The sequence below is a fragment of the Pogoniulus pusillus genome, chromosome 37, assembly GCF_015220805.1.
Source record: "Pogoniulus pusillus isolate bPogPus1 chromosome 37, bPogPus1.pri, whole genome shotgun sequence".
In the NCBI taxonomy this organism is placed as follows: domain Eukaryota; kingdom Metazoa; phylum Chordata; class Aves; order Piciformes; family Lybiidae; genus Pogoniulus; species Pogoniulus pusillus.
In genome coordinates this window covers 4,152,190-4,168,325 of record NC_087300.1, presented here as the reverse complement: position 1 = coordinate 4,168,325, position 16,136 = coordinate 4,152,190, and the positions used below count along the sequence as shown (strand labels likewise).

Genomic DNA, 16,136 nt, shown 5'->3' with positions numbered 1-16,136 from the left:
AGAGCAATTTCTGTCCTCATGGGATGGAGGAACCCCCATTTGTCAGAAAGTCTTTTAAATAACAAAAAGTAGCACACTGGAAACCAAAAGGAAACCAAAATGGATCAGCAGCCATTAAAAGGTGTCCTGTGTGAAAAAGTGCACATCTTTGAATGGAGTTGAACCACTGCGAGGTCGTGAGCCAAAACACAAAACTGCCAACTTAGGAATGAACTCCTTCCGATGGAAACACAGCCCCCACCCAGACAAGGTCGTTACTGGTTGTGGGGTTTTGTTTTGTTTTTCTGTTGTTTTCTTTTCTCCTTACAGGATTAAAAACATTTGTCATTTTGCAGCATCGTAGTAAGGCACTCACCCATGGGAAAAAAAAAGTCTGTGACTGTTGCTTCAAGTGGCAGCAGCTAAACTAGCTTGGAACACGAGGAAGACAGTTTTCAGTCTGAGCTAAGTGCTAGGGTGCCTTACGTTACACAGAGAGGGGGGGGGGATTATTGGGGGGCAGGGAACTGTTAGTGTTAAAATTCTCCTAGAAACTAGTTGGGTTTTTTTTTTTTGTTTCATTTTTGTTGTTGTTGTTTTTGTAATCATTTTTCCCCTTTAACCCATTAAAGCATCTCATCATCTAAAATATTAGTTTTATAAATCTAAGTCTTCTGTTTTTAAGGCTCTAAAAATCCCCTCCTCCCCCCCCCCCAAAAAAAAAAAAACAACAACTCCCTCTCCACTTCTCCAAACAAACAAAAAAATAACCAACCAACCAACCAACAAACAAAAGGCAAACCAAAGCCCCCCCAAAATCCAAACAACAAAATACCTACCAGCGCCTGGTGGGCAATGGAGGACCAAAAGCTGTCAGGGTTCACAGTCTGGAGTCTCTTTAAGTATTGCATCTTAACACGAAAAACCTGCTTCCACCTCCTGGGAGTTTTATCCCCTCCTTTGAATGCCTTCATTTGCGTTTGGTCAGGTCAAAAATGTTGTGTCTCTCCCCTCCCTCCCCCCCCAAAAAACCCAAAAGAATCATTAAAAAAAAATGAAATTGTCAAAAGTCTCTTCCAATCCTAGAAAGGTTCTGTCCTGTGGTGCTGGTCTCCTGCCTCACATCGACGCTGCCTGCCCTGCAGTGATTTCTCGTTGGAAAAATAAAACCAAAAGCAAACCAAGGAACAAAAAACAACCCAAAAAAAAAACCCAAACAAACCAAAAACCAAAGAGAAGGTGTCCCAACGCTTCCTTTTTTGTATGGCTCCTACAAATCTGAAAGCTTTCTTGAGTGAGGTAACAAAAGTTAGGCTTTCAAGCAAAGTACATGGTACGTAAAGTGTCCTGATGAACCTGCACAGCCTTGGCCAAGGCCTGGGGGTCTCTGCCGTTGCTCTGTCCGGAGATGTGGCTGCCCTCGCCGCTGCAAAGCAAGGGAATGGCTGCGGTTAGTCCATGTGCCTTCCATGGGAACACTGAGAGCCCTTCCCCCAGCATGCTGGTTTGAGCCTAGCTGGAATATTTTGGTGAGAAGAATTAGATTACGGGCTGTGAAGAGGAAACAATGGTGAGGTCTGCTGCACTCATAGGCTTGCTGAGCTGGATAAGAACAAGAATGCAAACACAGATAACAGAGTTGCTCCTGGGCTCTGGGGCTGCACTTCTCTCTCTAACCTAACTTGCTGTCTCACTAATCCTTCTGCTTCCTAACCCTCCCTGGCCGACCCTCCAAACTCACCTTGAATGTAAGGCAAAGTCTGGGGTAAGGTAGAGAGGTGAGAAGAAGGTGGAAGGGTGGTTGGGAGCCCCTCCTGGGGACTCTGGTTTCTGGGAGGGCTGCTGTGTTTCTGTATTACTTTTTAACTTGTCTATTTCTGTCTATAGCTGTCGATATTGTGCATACCTGCTTGTCTGTTGTGCTCAGCTGTAAACAGAAAGCTTCATTCAATTTCCAGATCAACTGAGTCTAGTCTGGGTGATTTTCTTAAGTGTGTGTGGGGGGCAGGTAACACCCAAACCACCGCACCCAGAGAGCAGGGGGTGTAAGTGCTGCCAACAACAGGGTCTTTTTAGGATGTCCAGTGAGGGGGCTGGAGGAAAAGTCATGTGAGGAAGACCTAAGGGACCTGAGTTTTTTTGGCCTGGAGGAGACTTAGAGGGGACCTCATAACTCTCTACAACTACCCAAAAGGAAATTGTAGCCAGGTGGGGGTCAGGCTCTTCTCCCAGGGAACCAGTGACAAGACAAGAGGGCATGGTCTGAAGCTGTGTCAGGGGAGGTTTAAGTTGGATATTAGGAAGCACTTCCTCATGGAAAGTGTGGTTAGGTACTGGAAGAGAAGACTGAGAAACCTGGAGCTGTTTAGTCTGGAGAAGAGAAGACACAGAGGAGAACTTATCAATGTGTGCAAATATCTGAAGCCCCAGCCCTGAGAGCCTTTAAGACCCAGGCTGGATGGAGCTCTGAGCAACTGATCTAGTGTGAAGTGTCCCTGCCCATGGCAGCGTGGCTGGAACAGGATGATCTTTGAGGTCACTTTCCAGCCCTGACAGTTCTGTGATTCTGTAAATTGCCACTGACTCTGCCTGGCACTGCCATGATCCCAGCACCTCAAGGCGCCACCCTGGGGATGCTCCTCCAGACACGGGACGAGATTTAACCCTTCTCTAGGCTGGGAACTACGAGGATGCAGCTCCCTGCAGGTCTTTGAAACAAAACCTCTCCTGAGGCAGAGCCTCCTCACCTGTCATGCTCCTTGTCCACGAGATGGTACCGTGATCTGAATGCCACCAGCGGGCGTAGTACGCTGGGGCCGGGATGGAGACGGAGCGAGTGCAGCGCACGTAGGTGTGCACAGCTGGTAGGTGAGGATCTGCAGCTCGTCCGCCGTGAACCGGTTGTCATCCACAGCACATAGTAAAGGGATGGTCGGCTCGTACCCTGGGCAGGAGAGGGGCAGGGTGAGAGGTGCTGCAACAGTCAGATGCGAGCAGCTGCCTCACACTCTGCTAATGGAGGAGAAACTTTGCTGTGAGGGTGCTGGAGCTCTGGAGCAGGCTGCCCAGAGAGCTTGTGAGTCTCCTTCTCTTGAGAGACTCCAAATCCACTGGACATTGTGATCTGGGCAGTTGCTGTGGGTGACCCTGGTTTAGCAGGGGGGGGTTGGACAGGATGATCTCCAGAGGTCCCTTCTGACCCTCACCATGTGGATTCTTGTTGTTGCTTCCCCAACGTGGGCACCCACCCCAGCACCAAAGTGCAGAAACGCATTAACCCTGCTGCCCTGCATGCAGGCACTCCTACCCCTGGCACTGCCACAGTACCACTGCACCCATGCTCCCTTCTGAAGCAGGCCAGCTCCCTGCTGCCCTCACAGAGGAAGAGAAGCCAAAACCTCCGAGAGGAGCAGCTGTAGATTAAAGGAGTGCAGCTTTTTCAGTGTGGTTATGCCTAATCCTGGCTGCCTGCAGAAAAGCAGCTGCACTGCAAGCCCCCACTGCAGCTGGCCGCAGCTGTCTCACCCATGGCCAGACAGCAGGTCTCTGCTGATAAGCAGGCACCCAGCATGCTCAAGACACCAGCTGACAAGCTGCTGAATGGGCTGCTTGAAGGAGCAAAAGCTCACAGGAGAGATCTTTGTGTCCAGGAGAGAAATCCAGGACGTGGCACATAAACACAGCAACCTGCTTGCCAAACCATGGCTGCAGCAGTGTGACGACCCAGCTGCAGCAGCGGTGCCTGCGGGAGGTCAGGCAGGGTTGGGTCAGTACCCCACAGCAGAACCCTCTTACGACAGCCCAGGAGAGCCAGCAGCAGCCAGCTCACAGCCCAGTACCTGACATGCCTGCATGGCTGCACAGGTAGAGTCAACCCTCAAAGGGGTGGGTGATATTTGTATCCACTGATGTTCCCTGCTGGGCATGTTCCCGCTCTTCCCGATCTACAGGGAATAGAAAGAGAGATGCAAGTACTGCAGAGTTTGGTTATTCTTCCATGTCTGAAACAACTCTGCCTGCACCAGGGATCCCAGCACATGATCCTTGTTCGAGAGCATCATGCCAGAGCTGCTCCCCAGGTGCCAATTAAGGGGGAACAGAAGCAGCTCACCCTGCTCTGCTCCCAGCCTGACACAGGCTGGATGGCATTTTCTGCAAGCACCAACAAGCAAGTGTGGCCGGAGACAGAGCAGACAGCACCAGAGGGGAAAGCAGACCGGGAGAGTGCTGGGCACTGCCCTGTTCTACTGTGGAAATGATTAAGTGAGCAAAGCTCCAGGGATCTCTGTAGAGTGTACACCTGGAGGCTGTGCCATGAGGTACTGAGGCTTCTGCACCTGATCCAAACCCTGTCCTTGCTCCCAGGATTAAATCTTCACGCTCAGGTAGAGCCAGAGCTTGGCTGAACTTGCATCTAACCACTGGATTTTGATCTTATCTAGGACAAGCTGCAGCAATCAGCACTGCTGCATATCACAGAGAACAAGCTGTGAGCAAGAAGGGATTATTCACCCTGGCACATCAGCAGCCCCCACTACCACCACCACACAGATGTCTCCAGCTGACAGAGGCTATTTCTAGAGAGCCACCAGGCCCATCAGCACCCAGTAAACTGCTGCTACCAGCATAAGCTGTCAGGCTTTCCAGAAGCAGCCTAACATGGATGCAGGAGGCTACCAGGCAGCAAGGAAGAGCTCCAGCTGCCCGGGGTGAGCTTTCCCTTGGCAACTTCCCAACGGCCGGGGATGAATCGGCTGCCACAGCCCCCCGCGATGCTCCACCCTCTCGTTCTTGTCCGCGCAGAAGAGGCGAGTGTGGTGCCTTTTCTGCACCCGATGTAGGTGATGCCAGGCTGGTAATCCTTCTCCAGCTTTGATGCAGGGTTCTCGGATCGCCAGGAGCTCGTAGTGAAGGATCTGGAGAGACAAGGGCAGGTGGAATGAGAGGAGTCCCCAGCACCTATAGGGAGGCTTCGTGGGAGCCGGCCCAGCCACGCTGGCTAATGGGGAGCTGAGGGCTCCTCACCTGCGGGAGCTGCCCCTCGGGAACGCGTCGCGGTAGAAGATGATCCTGGTGGGCTTGAAGCGGGTGGATTTGTAGAACTGGATGAGCAGCTCCCTCACCATGTAGGACAGGTCCTCGATGATTTCCTGGCGAGGCGCTGCACGCGCACCGTGGCACAGTACCGGCTGGGGTGGGCATCCATGCTGCCCACCACCTGCGGCGACAGAGACGGGCCCCCAGGCCCCACGCCTTACAGTGGGAAAGGATGGGGAAGGGGGGACAGGACATGGGACATGTGGCTGGAAGCTGAGGCACTGGAAGCTGAGGCACTGAAGTTTCATTTAAACAGGAGGAGGAATTTTTTCACTATGAGGATGACAGAACCCTGGCACAGGCTGCCCAGGGGAGTTGTGGAGTCTCCTTCTCTGGAGATGTTCAAAACCTGCCTGGATGTGTTCCTGTGTGATTTGGTCTAGGTGATCCTGCTCTGGCAGGGGGGTTGGACTGGATGAGCTTTGGAGGTCCCTTCCAGCCCCTGGTATTCTGTGATTCCTGGCCTCCACCTGCTTCCAACACCCATAGCACCTGAGCTCACAGATCAGGTGATAGGATAGCAAATGCTGGACAGGCAATTAGCATCCAAAAGGACATCCCCGGTTGTGGCCACGTCCTGGTTCTATGCTCTGCCCTGCTCTTTGTTCATGGGAATTTCCAGTGACACAACTTGGCTGATGCCACTCAGTGATGTAGCTGTGGGGGCTGCTGCTGCTGCTCTGCCCCCACACTCCTCCTGCCTGACACTAGGGTTGCCCGAACCAGGGCACTTGCACAGAGCATCTGCTGGGACCACACCCCCACGTCTGCCCTGGCCCTACTGCCGCCCTGGAGCTACCCTAGATATGTAACTTGGCCGAGCCACTACATAGCAGCCCTTGAGCAGAGACTTCCCATCAGAGTCAGGCCCTCTGGAGGAGACACCTGAAAGATGGCAGGGCAAAGAGGCCAAGCACAGCCAGGCTTGGCATCGATGAAGGGCTGAGGGTCCACCATGAGCCACAGGTGCCAAAGCAGCTAATGGCCCACACTGGGAGACAAGTGCCCAGCTGCACCACACGGTCCCTGCTCCCCTGAGCAGAGGGGAAGCACCACAGACCACACATTCTCAGCAGCATCGAGCCTCCTGCCCCTGCCCTCTGCGCTAGTTTCACTTTTGCTTTGCAAACAGGGTTTAGCCTGTGCCACCAGAACCAACGTGCGCAAGTTCAGCCACAGAGCCCTTTCTAGGGGCTAACTAATGACACACCAAGGCCAAGATCATGGCAGTCTGAAGGTTCTACTCTTCTCTTCCCAAAAGAAACTTTCATATGAATTAAAGAAAAAATCCCCAGAGTGGTCTTTGCACAAAAACCCCACAGCAGATGTTTCTGGAAAGGAAGTAGTGCTGCCAGGAAACAGACTGCTCTGTCCCACTCACACCTACAGCAAACAAGCAAAAGCATTTCCCAACCCCTTCTAATTAATAAAAAGCCAACCAACAAAAATACCCACCACCCCCAACCAACCCTCACACTTCTCCAAAGAGGCATTTGCATGCCAAGGAAAACCTGAGCTATGAGAACTGGAAAGTTAAGAACTTAATAGGAAAATGCTGACGAGCTTCATTAAAACAGACACAAGAACCTGACACTCTCCTTTGCTGCCATCCAGCCCCACCAGCACTTGAGCAGCCCTTCCCTGATGCTCATCATTCGTTTGAGGTGAAGGCAAATCTTCCTCCCCAAAAGGCTCAGAAGGAGCCCAGTCACCTCAGTTTCTCCCCCATGTCCAAGACCTCAGCTCTCCTGCCTGAGGAAGGTCCCTCTCAAGGCTGCACTGCAGGACTGGGATGCCCAGAGATGACTCCAGTGGGCAGAACAGCCACACCAAGCTCCTCAGACCCTGTCGGGGGTCCAGCAAATCACCAGCCCCATCTGCTGGCAGCTACCAGTGGCTCCCCAAAGCTGCAGCTCCTCTGCAGAAAGTCAGGATAAGATCAAGGACTCACTGCCTAGGGAGCGGGATCAGAAAGCCTGACAAGGCATGGTGCCACCCTGAGAAGTGTCACCCAGAATTGGCAGAGCCTCTCTATGGACTCAAGAGTTCTGCTCCAGTCCCTGCGAGCCTGCAGGGCTCTTGGGCACCAAGGGTGGCCCTAGAGAGGCAACTTACAGCCGTGATGGAAGGCTTCTTCCCATCTCCTGCCGGCGGGTGGGTGACATCAGCCCCGAGGAAGATCACTGGCTGCTGAAAGACGGCAGAGCTGGTGGAGAGAAGACAAAGCACCGGTCAGGCTTTTGGGGCATCTCAGGGTGATGCACAGCCCAGCAGGGCAAACAGGTTACACAAAGGACAGCTCCTGGGCTCTGGCCTGGGCACATCAACAGATCAGCACACAACAAGACAGGCTGCAAACCCTCATTTGGGGTTGCACAAAGCCTTAAGCAACCTGATCTAGTAGAAGGTGTCTCTACCAATGGCAGGATGGTTGGAACTAGATGACCTTTAAGGTACCTTTCAACCCAAACCATTCTACGATTTCAAAGAGCTACTTTACACAGTACCCCACAGCTGCCCTTGTGCCCAGGTAAAGCCAAACTCCACCAGGGACTTGCTTCCCAAGCCCCCAAAGCAGGCAGGCTCCGTACGAACCGCTGGTGAGGCACAAGGATGTTGTTGATCCCGCCAAGCTTGACGTTGATCTTGAGGCAGAGGTTGGAAAGGGTCTGTGGGGAGGTTTTCACCACATTCTTGACCTGGACACACTGCGTGGCCATTCCCAGGAGGGTGTCCCCAACACGTTTCACCTCAGCTGTGGACAAAGGAAGCAGGTGAACAGCCAGGCCGTTGGCACAGCACCACTGCCAGCAGCGCCCTTGGAAATGGGGAGGGGCAGAGCCAGCCCTGCTGAGCCACAGCGAAGCTCTGGCTGCCCCAGACGCACCGTACACTGGGGTCTTCCCTGGCAGGATGACAATGATGAGCTGAAGCCCTGAATAGGTGTTCTTGAGGTGTCTGAACATGGGCTCCACACTGTCTGCTCCCTGGGCATATTTGCAGAAGCAGGGCTGGCCTTGGATGGGCATCCCAGCATCCTTGGAGATCTTGCGCAGCTGGTCCGTGAAGTTCCTGTGCCCAGGAGGAGAACAGTGAGCCCTGAGCCCATCTGGCAGCTCTGCCACACACCCCCCTGGGCACTGAGTGAGAAGAGGCCCAGTAGAGGGCAAAGATGGGGACATCACAGCACCATGCTTGTGGCTTTACAGCATGCTGCAAGTGCATGGTGCAGGAAACTAGAGACCAACGTGTGTCAGAGCTGAGCTGTCCCCTCACCCAGGAACTGACTCTTCTTCAAGTGACAGAGCTGTGAGCTGCTCCCCGTGAGAAAGCTGGAGCAGGGGGAGCAGACCTGCTGGACCTTCAGGTGATTTGCAAAGCTGATGCACTTACCAAACCAGACAAAGGGCTCAGCCACACTTTGCATTTTTGGACAGCCAAGGATCAGTTTGATGCAGGGAGAGCCAGAGGGAGAAGAGGTCTCCCAGCTCTGCCCCAAAGGGGTCACAGCAGGAGTGTGGTCCCACTCCCAGCTGCACCCAGTCACTGCAGATGTGGAGACTTTGAGCTGCTCCAAAGCATTCCAAACACCCAGAGGAGGCACACAAAATGCTTGCCTCAATGCATCCATCCTTGGTCAGGAGAAATCTGAGTCCCCAGCAGAACCCAAACCCAAGGTGACCACTTCCCCAAATCAAATAAACTGTCCCCACTCTGCATCATTTTGCTACTGAAGCAGAGAAGCTCTGAGCTACCAAAGCCTTTCAGAAAGCTCAAAACTCTGCCACAAAGCCCCACGGTGATTCAGGATGTTTCCTACATGAAATAAACCATCTTCAAGGGGCAGCTTTTGCTGAAATATCCCTCTCAGGCCCAGCTCTCTGAGGAGATTCAGCTCAAAGAGTTCAGTCCAGCTTGAGGGCTGGCAGTATCAAATCATGACACTGCTGCTACTTGATGCAAAGAGCAGATGGAGGAGAGCCTAACTGCCAGCTCCCACAGGCTGATGTGCTGACTCCAGCCCCACACACACTTTGCAACGGGCAGCTCAGGGCCCGTCTGCAGCCAGCAAAAACAGGCACCCTGCAGCGACCCACAGAAACAAGACTGAACCCCAGGCCTGAACCTGCATCAGATCCATACCACAAGCAGTTCAGATCCAGCATTAGGTGAAGGAGGTGCAGCCCTATTTCCCCAGCATTACTCCACCCACAAAAGGGCTGTCCCCTTCCTTACTTCAGCACCTCCTCTCGACACTGCTTCTGCGGGGCAAAGCAGGCAATGGCCCAGACTTTGATCTCAATGCCGTTGTAGAACTGCTTCCCTCGCATGTCCCACACGCCCTGGTTGGGAGTTGCAATGGCTCGGTTCTGCAAGGCAAACAGAGGGTCAGAGCACTGCCACTGCCTGCCCAGGGAGCACCTCGAGTGCTGCTGTCCTGCCCATGACGCAGCCAACTGCCTGCACTGCCAAGGGGGCGCTCAGCGATGGGCACTTTGCAATCTCAGCTCCTCAAAGGTGATGGAAAATTCATCTGAGCTGCCCTACCTTGAGCATCCATCTCCCCTTCAGCTTTTTTTTTTGTTACCAAATGGCTCCTGGCTATAACTTTCAGAGGAGTGGCTGAGGGAGCTGGGCTTGTTTAGTCTGAAGAAGAGGAGGCTGAGGGGAGACCTCATTGCTCTCTCTCCTGAAAGGAAGTTGCAGTAAGGTGGGGATTGATCTCTTCTCCCAAGTGACAGGACAAGAGAACACAGCCTGAAATTGTGCCGGGGAGGGTTAGGTTGGAGATTGAGAAAAATGTCCTTCCTGCAAGATTGGTCAGGGACTGGCACAAGCTGCCCAGGGAGGTGCTCAAGAAAGGTGTGGGCATGGCACTTGGGGACATGGTTTAACGGCCATGGTGGTGTTGGGTTGATGGTTGGACTGGATGATCTTAGAGGGCTTTGCCAACCCAAACAATTCCATGGGTGTAATTATATCAAAACCCCACCAAATCCCAAACCCAAGGTACTGTGACAAAAGATCTAACCTACAACCTGAAAGCAGCAGAAGTTATGCTCAGAAACAGCATTTTCTGGTCTGAAAGATCTCTCTGCCCAAGGCAGCCCTGCTTACCCTGCCACCGTACTGCAGGATGGGTGCCGGCAGCACCCTCCCCGTCACCTCCGTCATGTCATCCTTCACCTTGATCCCAAACTCCTGAATGTATGGATCCAGGTTGTAGCTGGCATTCTTCATCTGCAGAGGGAAGGAAGGGCCATAGGAGGGAGTGAGACCAACTGCTACATCCCACACAGCTTCAGCTGGCAGGGCAACGTGGGCACCATGAGTCCTGCTCTCTACAGAGCCACAGTCCTCTCCGTAAGGGAAGAGCAAGAGGTTCAACGCCAAGGGTCAAACCCTCTCCTCCCAACTTAACCAAGGTGGGATCTGATTTTTGAGCACTATGAGAATTTGCTCTGAGATTTAAGGCTTAAGATTCAGACTGGTAAGAGGGCCTAACACTGGCAAGAAAACCACAAGTCCCAGAAGGAGTATCAGATGTCCCCAGCTTTGAAAGCCCAGAGACATCACTTTGGGCAATAACAGCACCATGATCAGCCTGGCCCCTGGCAGAGCTGGGTTCCCAAAGCTCACCCCAGGTTGACAGTTCTCCCACCATGCACAGTCCCCACATACACCCAGAGCTGGGCTCACTTCTCTTAATTCATTTTCTTATTTTTAGTTTCAGCTCCCTTCAGGTCAGGTTTCATCAGCACAAAGGACCTGAATTTGTTGCACATGAGTTTCCACAGTCATTTCGAGCTGGGCTGCTCTCCACACCCATGCAGGAGTCTCTGAGCAGGGATGCAGTGATGCAGTGATCAAACCGAGCCTCTTAACCCCACCACACCTTTTGAGAGGGTTGTAGCAATTGAGCACAGAGCAGCTAAGAAGCAGGACCACAAGGTCCACCAAAGATATGACACCATAACCTTTCATCGGAGCCACAGTCCCAGCCCTGTCCCTCTCAGTCCTTCTAGGACCTTGTGCCACATACCAGGCGACTGATTTCCTCCTGCCTGTCTGGGGCAGACCTGGCTGTTGCTTTTATCATGGTCGATGTTTGATTGTCTGTGAGCTTCTTGATGCACCGCTGGCCTGCCACAATGTTGCACACCTGCAGGGCAAGGGAGAGATAGCAGCCATGTGTCAGGGACAGAAAGACACAGAGAGCTGTGGTTGAGCTGCCCCTTGGTGATGGCACTGAGGCCCTGCAGCCAGCCCCAGGCAGAGGAATCAAGCCTGCAGCTGCAGGGAAGTGGTGTTTTACAGCCTGGTGTCCATCCTCACTTACTAGAAGTGGCTCTTGCCAGGTCAGCATCGAGGCAACTACTGCCCACAACACATCTGCCACCAAGGCTATTTGCCTTTGCTTTGCATGATGCTCAGAAGCTGGGCAGGCAGCAGTGTGGAGCCAACACTCACCTCCAAGGGCAGGTACGTGTGCTTCTGCTCCTGGCCAACCTGCAGACAAGGCAGGTGAGGGTATTTCAGCTGCAGGTTGTATTTCTGCTTGAAGTACTGGGCCACTGTGCACTCCACTGTCTGACCACTCTCCAGCTGCAGGGGAAACCTGGCAGAGGCAGGACACAAAGGATGCACTCAGAACAGACACTTCCACACCTCCAGCACTACTGACTCTGGCTGGTAGAAGAGGGAACTGGCAGGCTCCCACTCCTGGCTCCTACTCTGGGCTCCCATCAGAGAAAACAAAAAGCAGTACAGAAACAGAGTCAGAAATACTCTGAGCCCAGCGTGGGTCTGAGGTCCCTAATAAAGCTGCCCTCACTAATGCAGCTAATCAGGGTAAATGTTAATTGCAGGACATGCCAAGCATGCCACTGCCAGGTAATAAACACAGCACACTGTCACTCAGGATGTGCTTGGTGCCCTTCCTGGGGGCTGAGTTCCAGGGAAAAGTCAACTGGCCTTTGCTGGAATGGGGCAGAGTGTAGGGGGCAGGGAGGTTCCAGCTCTCTTCCAAACCACAGGGAAAAGGTAAAGTAAAACTTAGCAGAGGCAGGGCTGAGGGGTGCCACACCATCCACAGCCAGAGCCTGATACCAGCCTCACCCAGCACCATCTCCTCCTGGCTTCAGAAAGAGCTCCAGGAAAATGAAGAGTTGACTCAGTCTTCTTTATGGAGCCAAAAGGAGAGAAGAGAGCCAGCCTGGACACCCGGCTAAGGCACACTGCTTCTCTACCACCAAAGTCCCAGGGCCAGGACTCACAGAGGCTGGAGCATGAGGGAAGTGAGGTGTACATGGTGACAGGTGTAGAAGCTTCAGTGACATACACCCAGAGGTGGGCTTGTGGCTGTGGCAAAGGGAGGTGCCCCTCTTGGGGCTCTGCAGCCCAACAGCGCCAGCCTGAGCAGACACTGATGGTTTGGTATCAGGCAGGGACTGGGAGCGGAGATTTTCCAGCACTGTTTGGGTTTGAACAGCAGGAGCCAAAATTTCTCGTTGTGTTTTTGTCTCTCTCTTTTTTTTTTTTACCTCTTTACTGACAGAAAAAAAATCTAGAAACACTGCAGAAAGGTAGGGAGTGGACAGGCTGAAAATCATCTCCCCTCCAGCTCCACTCAGCAAGCACCCAGTGGAGAGCACCTGCACAGCCCCTCCTGCCCCAGCACTGTCCCAGTGGAGACGCCTGGAGGGTTCCCTTGCTTTCACCCCAGCCTCTGCCTTGAACATCATTTTGCCTCCAAGCCTCCTTAGGGGCAATTTCCAGGGCAAACCCCAGTGATGAGTCCTGGAAACACCCCGTGGGCTGTGGCAGCCAACAGCTTGCTGCCGAGGGTACCTTGGTGGTGCCGCCGACCCTGTTGGCAGGATGACATGTGGCACAGGGCAGCCCCCCCAAACGAGGAGGAGCCCAGGGTCAGCCTGCTGCCAGGAACATGCAAGCAATTTCAAAGCAGGGAATCGCTCTATCCTCTGTCAAAGCTTCTGCTTTGACAGTGCCTATTTTAAGCAAGAAGCAAACCAAACTCGGAGGTAAAATCTAGGACAATTCCTGGCACGTCAGCTCCCACCCGCTGCAGCGCGGCGCCTGCCAGACAAAGCATCCTCTGCCCTCCCACCCTCCCCTGCATCCTGCAGGAGCTGCAGAGCCCCAAACCCATCTCCCTTCTGCCATCACGGGCTGGCAGCTCCTATCCATCTCTCCCCAACAACACCAGCAGCTGCTCAAGAGGAGTAGAGCTGGGATTGCTCCCCAGCTGCCTTACGTCTGGTGGCTGGCCGGCCGCCGGGTCACGTTACACACGCGGTACTTCCTCTTCATCTGCCCACAGTGGGTAACCTCCACTTTTAGACCTAGGATGGGACAGAGAGACACAGCAAAGGCACTGGTAAACGCAGGAAAGGTTTCCCTTGCCCACAGTCCTGACCACCACCTGCCCTGGAGAGTGAACTGGCTCCAGAGCAGAGGTGCTTGTAAACATCCTGTGCAGTGCGGTGCCCCAGGAGACATTTGAAACATCCAACCCCTGTGTCCCAACCTCGCTGGAGGGACAGGGCAGGAGAGAAGCCAGGCAGTGTCTGGGGCAGCACCTGGCTGGGGATGGAGCCCCAGGAGCTCTACCTTTGATCTCCTTGGTGAAACGCACTCGCTGCGAGTCCGTCAGGGGCTTGGGCTGCTCGTCGATGTTCCGGATGTCCAGCACCTCGCACATGAACTCGATCACAGGCTGGGCTTTGTAGAAGGCAGTGGCCGACACTGCAGGACAGACAGACAGACAGCACCGTGTGTCTCTGCTCTCTCTCCAAGCAGGCAGACCTGGCCAAAAAGCCAGCCAGGATCCAGCCTCCCCAGACACACTCAGCCCCAATTTCCATCACAAAAAACACATCACCATCAATGTTGAGCATCATCTTCCACATGGCAGGCCTGACCGACTGGTGGAAACCGAACCAGACCTCCCTGCCACCTCCCAGGGGGTGGTAATAACCTTCAGGGGGGGAGAAGAAGGAACGGCCAACGGGAGTGTACCTGTGAAGCAGGGCAGACCAGGTCAGCCAGCCATCCCCAGCACCCCCTGGCCCCTCCAAGCCAGCGCTCACCCCACTGACCACATCACCCCTTTCATTTCTACTGCAGGAGCACCCAGAGCAATCACATCTAGCCACCTCCTCCCAAAGACCATCAAGGCCAGTCTCAGCCACAGCAGCATGCCCAGGGCAGCCTGCCTCTGGCACACTCAGTGCTGCTCTTCCTGGCATTCCCCTGGTGCAGGTACCTCATGGAAGCCAAGTGCCTCATGGCAACATCCAGCGCCTGGACGGACTCCAGGGGGACAGGGATCTGCCCGCTGACCAGGGCCTCGTGCAGCATGCGCCAGCTGACGATGGCCATCCACTTGATGGAGACCTTAAATATCCTGTCCTTGCCTTCCCCCGGGATCGTCACCTCAAAGTCCACCTGGGTGCAGAAGGAGAGAAGCAATGGTGGCATCCCCACGGGAGCAAGGGGAAGAGGCTACCTTTGGCTGCTCCTTCCCAGGAAGCAGGGCTGCACACAGGGCTCATTACCCTCTCTTACCCTCTCATTTCCAATGGGCAAGGCTGTGACAGTGTAGATATTCTTCTTCCCATCATAGACTGGCTTTCTGTCTCCAAAGATCTGGGGTTTGAAGTGCTGCACCACCATGTACTCCACGACTTCCCTATGCAGGAGAGCGTGGCAAGAAAGAGGGGCAGAGAAGGGTGAGGTTCACTTGGCTGGTTTCTTTACAACCCAACATCTTCTGTCATCTGCCTAGGGCACTTTTGAACCACAAGGCACCAGATCTGAGTGTCCCCCAGACAAGCAGCCATGTGCTCTGCCCTGCAGCTTGGCATTCTGGCTCTGACAGAATGAGTTTACGTAGTACACAGCAACGTGTGCCCACCAGAGTTGGCTGGCATGTGCCAGGAGGGTGAGAGGGAGAGGCTTGTTGCCTGCAGCCACTGATAAGTGTCTGCTCAGTGGCCTTCAGGGCACAGAGCTACCCTGGCTGCTGGGGCAGGAGGGGACAGGCAGTGAAGCAGAGGACATCAGAAAGAGAAACAAAGAAAAGCAAAGCAGGCAATGGCCCGAGGTCAGGTTTGCTATTTTTAAACACAGGACTGCTGCCAAAGTCACACAGCTGCTGTGAAGGAGCAGGGGAATGGGCTGAGGTCTAGGATCTCTGAGGCTGTCAGGGACAGGAACCAGCACGGCTGCAAAAACACGACTGGTGGGGTCCAGCCACCCAGGCAGTGCTGTGCCTCCTGCCACCACGTCACTGGAATGGCTTCCACCAGTGAAGACAGAGAAAGGCACTTATGGAGCCTCCACAAGGCAATTGGAAGCAGAAAACGAGTGCCAAATCCTTTAATACTTGCCTTACCTGTTGACTCTGCGTGGACATTTGTCGGGTTTGATATCCACTTCATAATGATACACATCAATCTTGGGAATGTCCACCTCAAAGTAGTTGGCCAAGAGCTTGATGGGCTTCCCAACAGTTCCTATCCCAGGCCGACGTGGTGCTTGGAACACCTGCTGCAGTGGAGGCAGGTATGCACCTGCAGCTGCGGGAGGGAAAGCGGTCAGGAGGGCTGGGAGAATCACAGAAACATCCAGGGTGGAAAAGCCCCTCAGGATCTCCAAGTCCTACCTGTGACCCTACTCTGTGAAATTCACCTTAAACCATATCCCTAAGCACCACATCTAAACAGCACATCCAGGGTGAGTGACTCCACCACCTCTCTGTGCAGCTCATTCAGTCCCTGACCACTCTCTCTATGAAAAACTTTTTCCCTAATATCCAATCTAAACCTGCCCAGCCTCAGCTTGAGGCCATTCTCCCTTGTTCTGTCTCCAGTTACCTGTGAGAAGAGACCTGCAGCAGCCTCTCCACAATGTCCCTTCAGGTGGCTGTAGAGAGCAATGAGGTCTCCCCTCAGCCTTCTCTTCCTCACACTAACCATCCCCAGGTCCCTAAGTCGCTCCTCTTAAGATTTATTCCCCAGGGCCTTCATCAGCTT

The 16,136-nt window shown here is 53.7% G+C and overlaps 1 protein-coding gene across 1 annotated transcript in view; it reads right to left on the bottom strand.

Annotated features, from left to right (window-relative positions):
* Window positions 1-1,214: 1,214 nt before the first annotated feature.
* Window positions 1,215-16,136, bottom strand: part of LOC135190960 (protein argonaute-1-like) — a 22,342-nt gene continuing 7,420 nt past the window's right edge. The window contains 26 exon segments of the mRNA XM_064172808.1: window positions 1,215-1,405; window positions 2,727-2,775; window positions 2,778-2,834; window positions 2,837-2,887; window positions 2,890-2,915; window positions 3,812-3,894; window positions 3,897-3,923; window positions 4,761-4,813; window positions 4,816-4,852; window positions 4,854-4,895; window positions 5,005-5,030; window positions 5,033-5,140; window positions 5,143-5,197; window positions 7,192-7,282; window positions 7,672-7,831; window positions 7,964-8,148; window positions 9,313-9,446; window positions 10,195-10,317; window positions 11,120-11,239; window positions 11,548-11,695; window positions 13,355-13,442; window positions 13,711-13,845; window positions 13,982-14,118; window positions 14,366-14,547; window positions 14,668-14,791; window positions 15,497-15,680. Coding sequence (XP_064028878.1) covers window positions 1,297-1,405; window positions 2,727-2,775; window positions 2,778-2,834; window positions 2,837-2,887; window positions 2,890-2,915; window positions 3,812-3,894; window positions 3,897-3,923; window positions 4,761-4,813; window positions 4,816-4,852; window positions 4,854-4,895; window positions 5,005-5,030; window positions 5,033-5,140; window positions 5,143-5,197; window positions 7,192-7,282; window positions 7,672-7,831; window positions 7,964-8,148; window positions 9,313-9,446; window positions 10,195-10,317; window positions 11,120-11,239; window positions 11,548-11,695; window positions 13,355-13,442; window positions 13,711-13,845; window positions 13,982-14,118; window positions 14,366-14,547; window positions 14,668-14,791; window positions 15,497-15,680 — 2,534 coding nt within the window. The 3' untranslated portion in view covers window positions 1,215-1,296.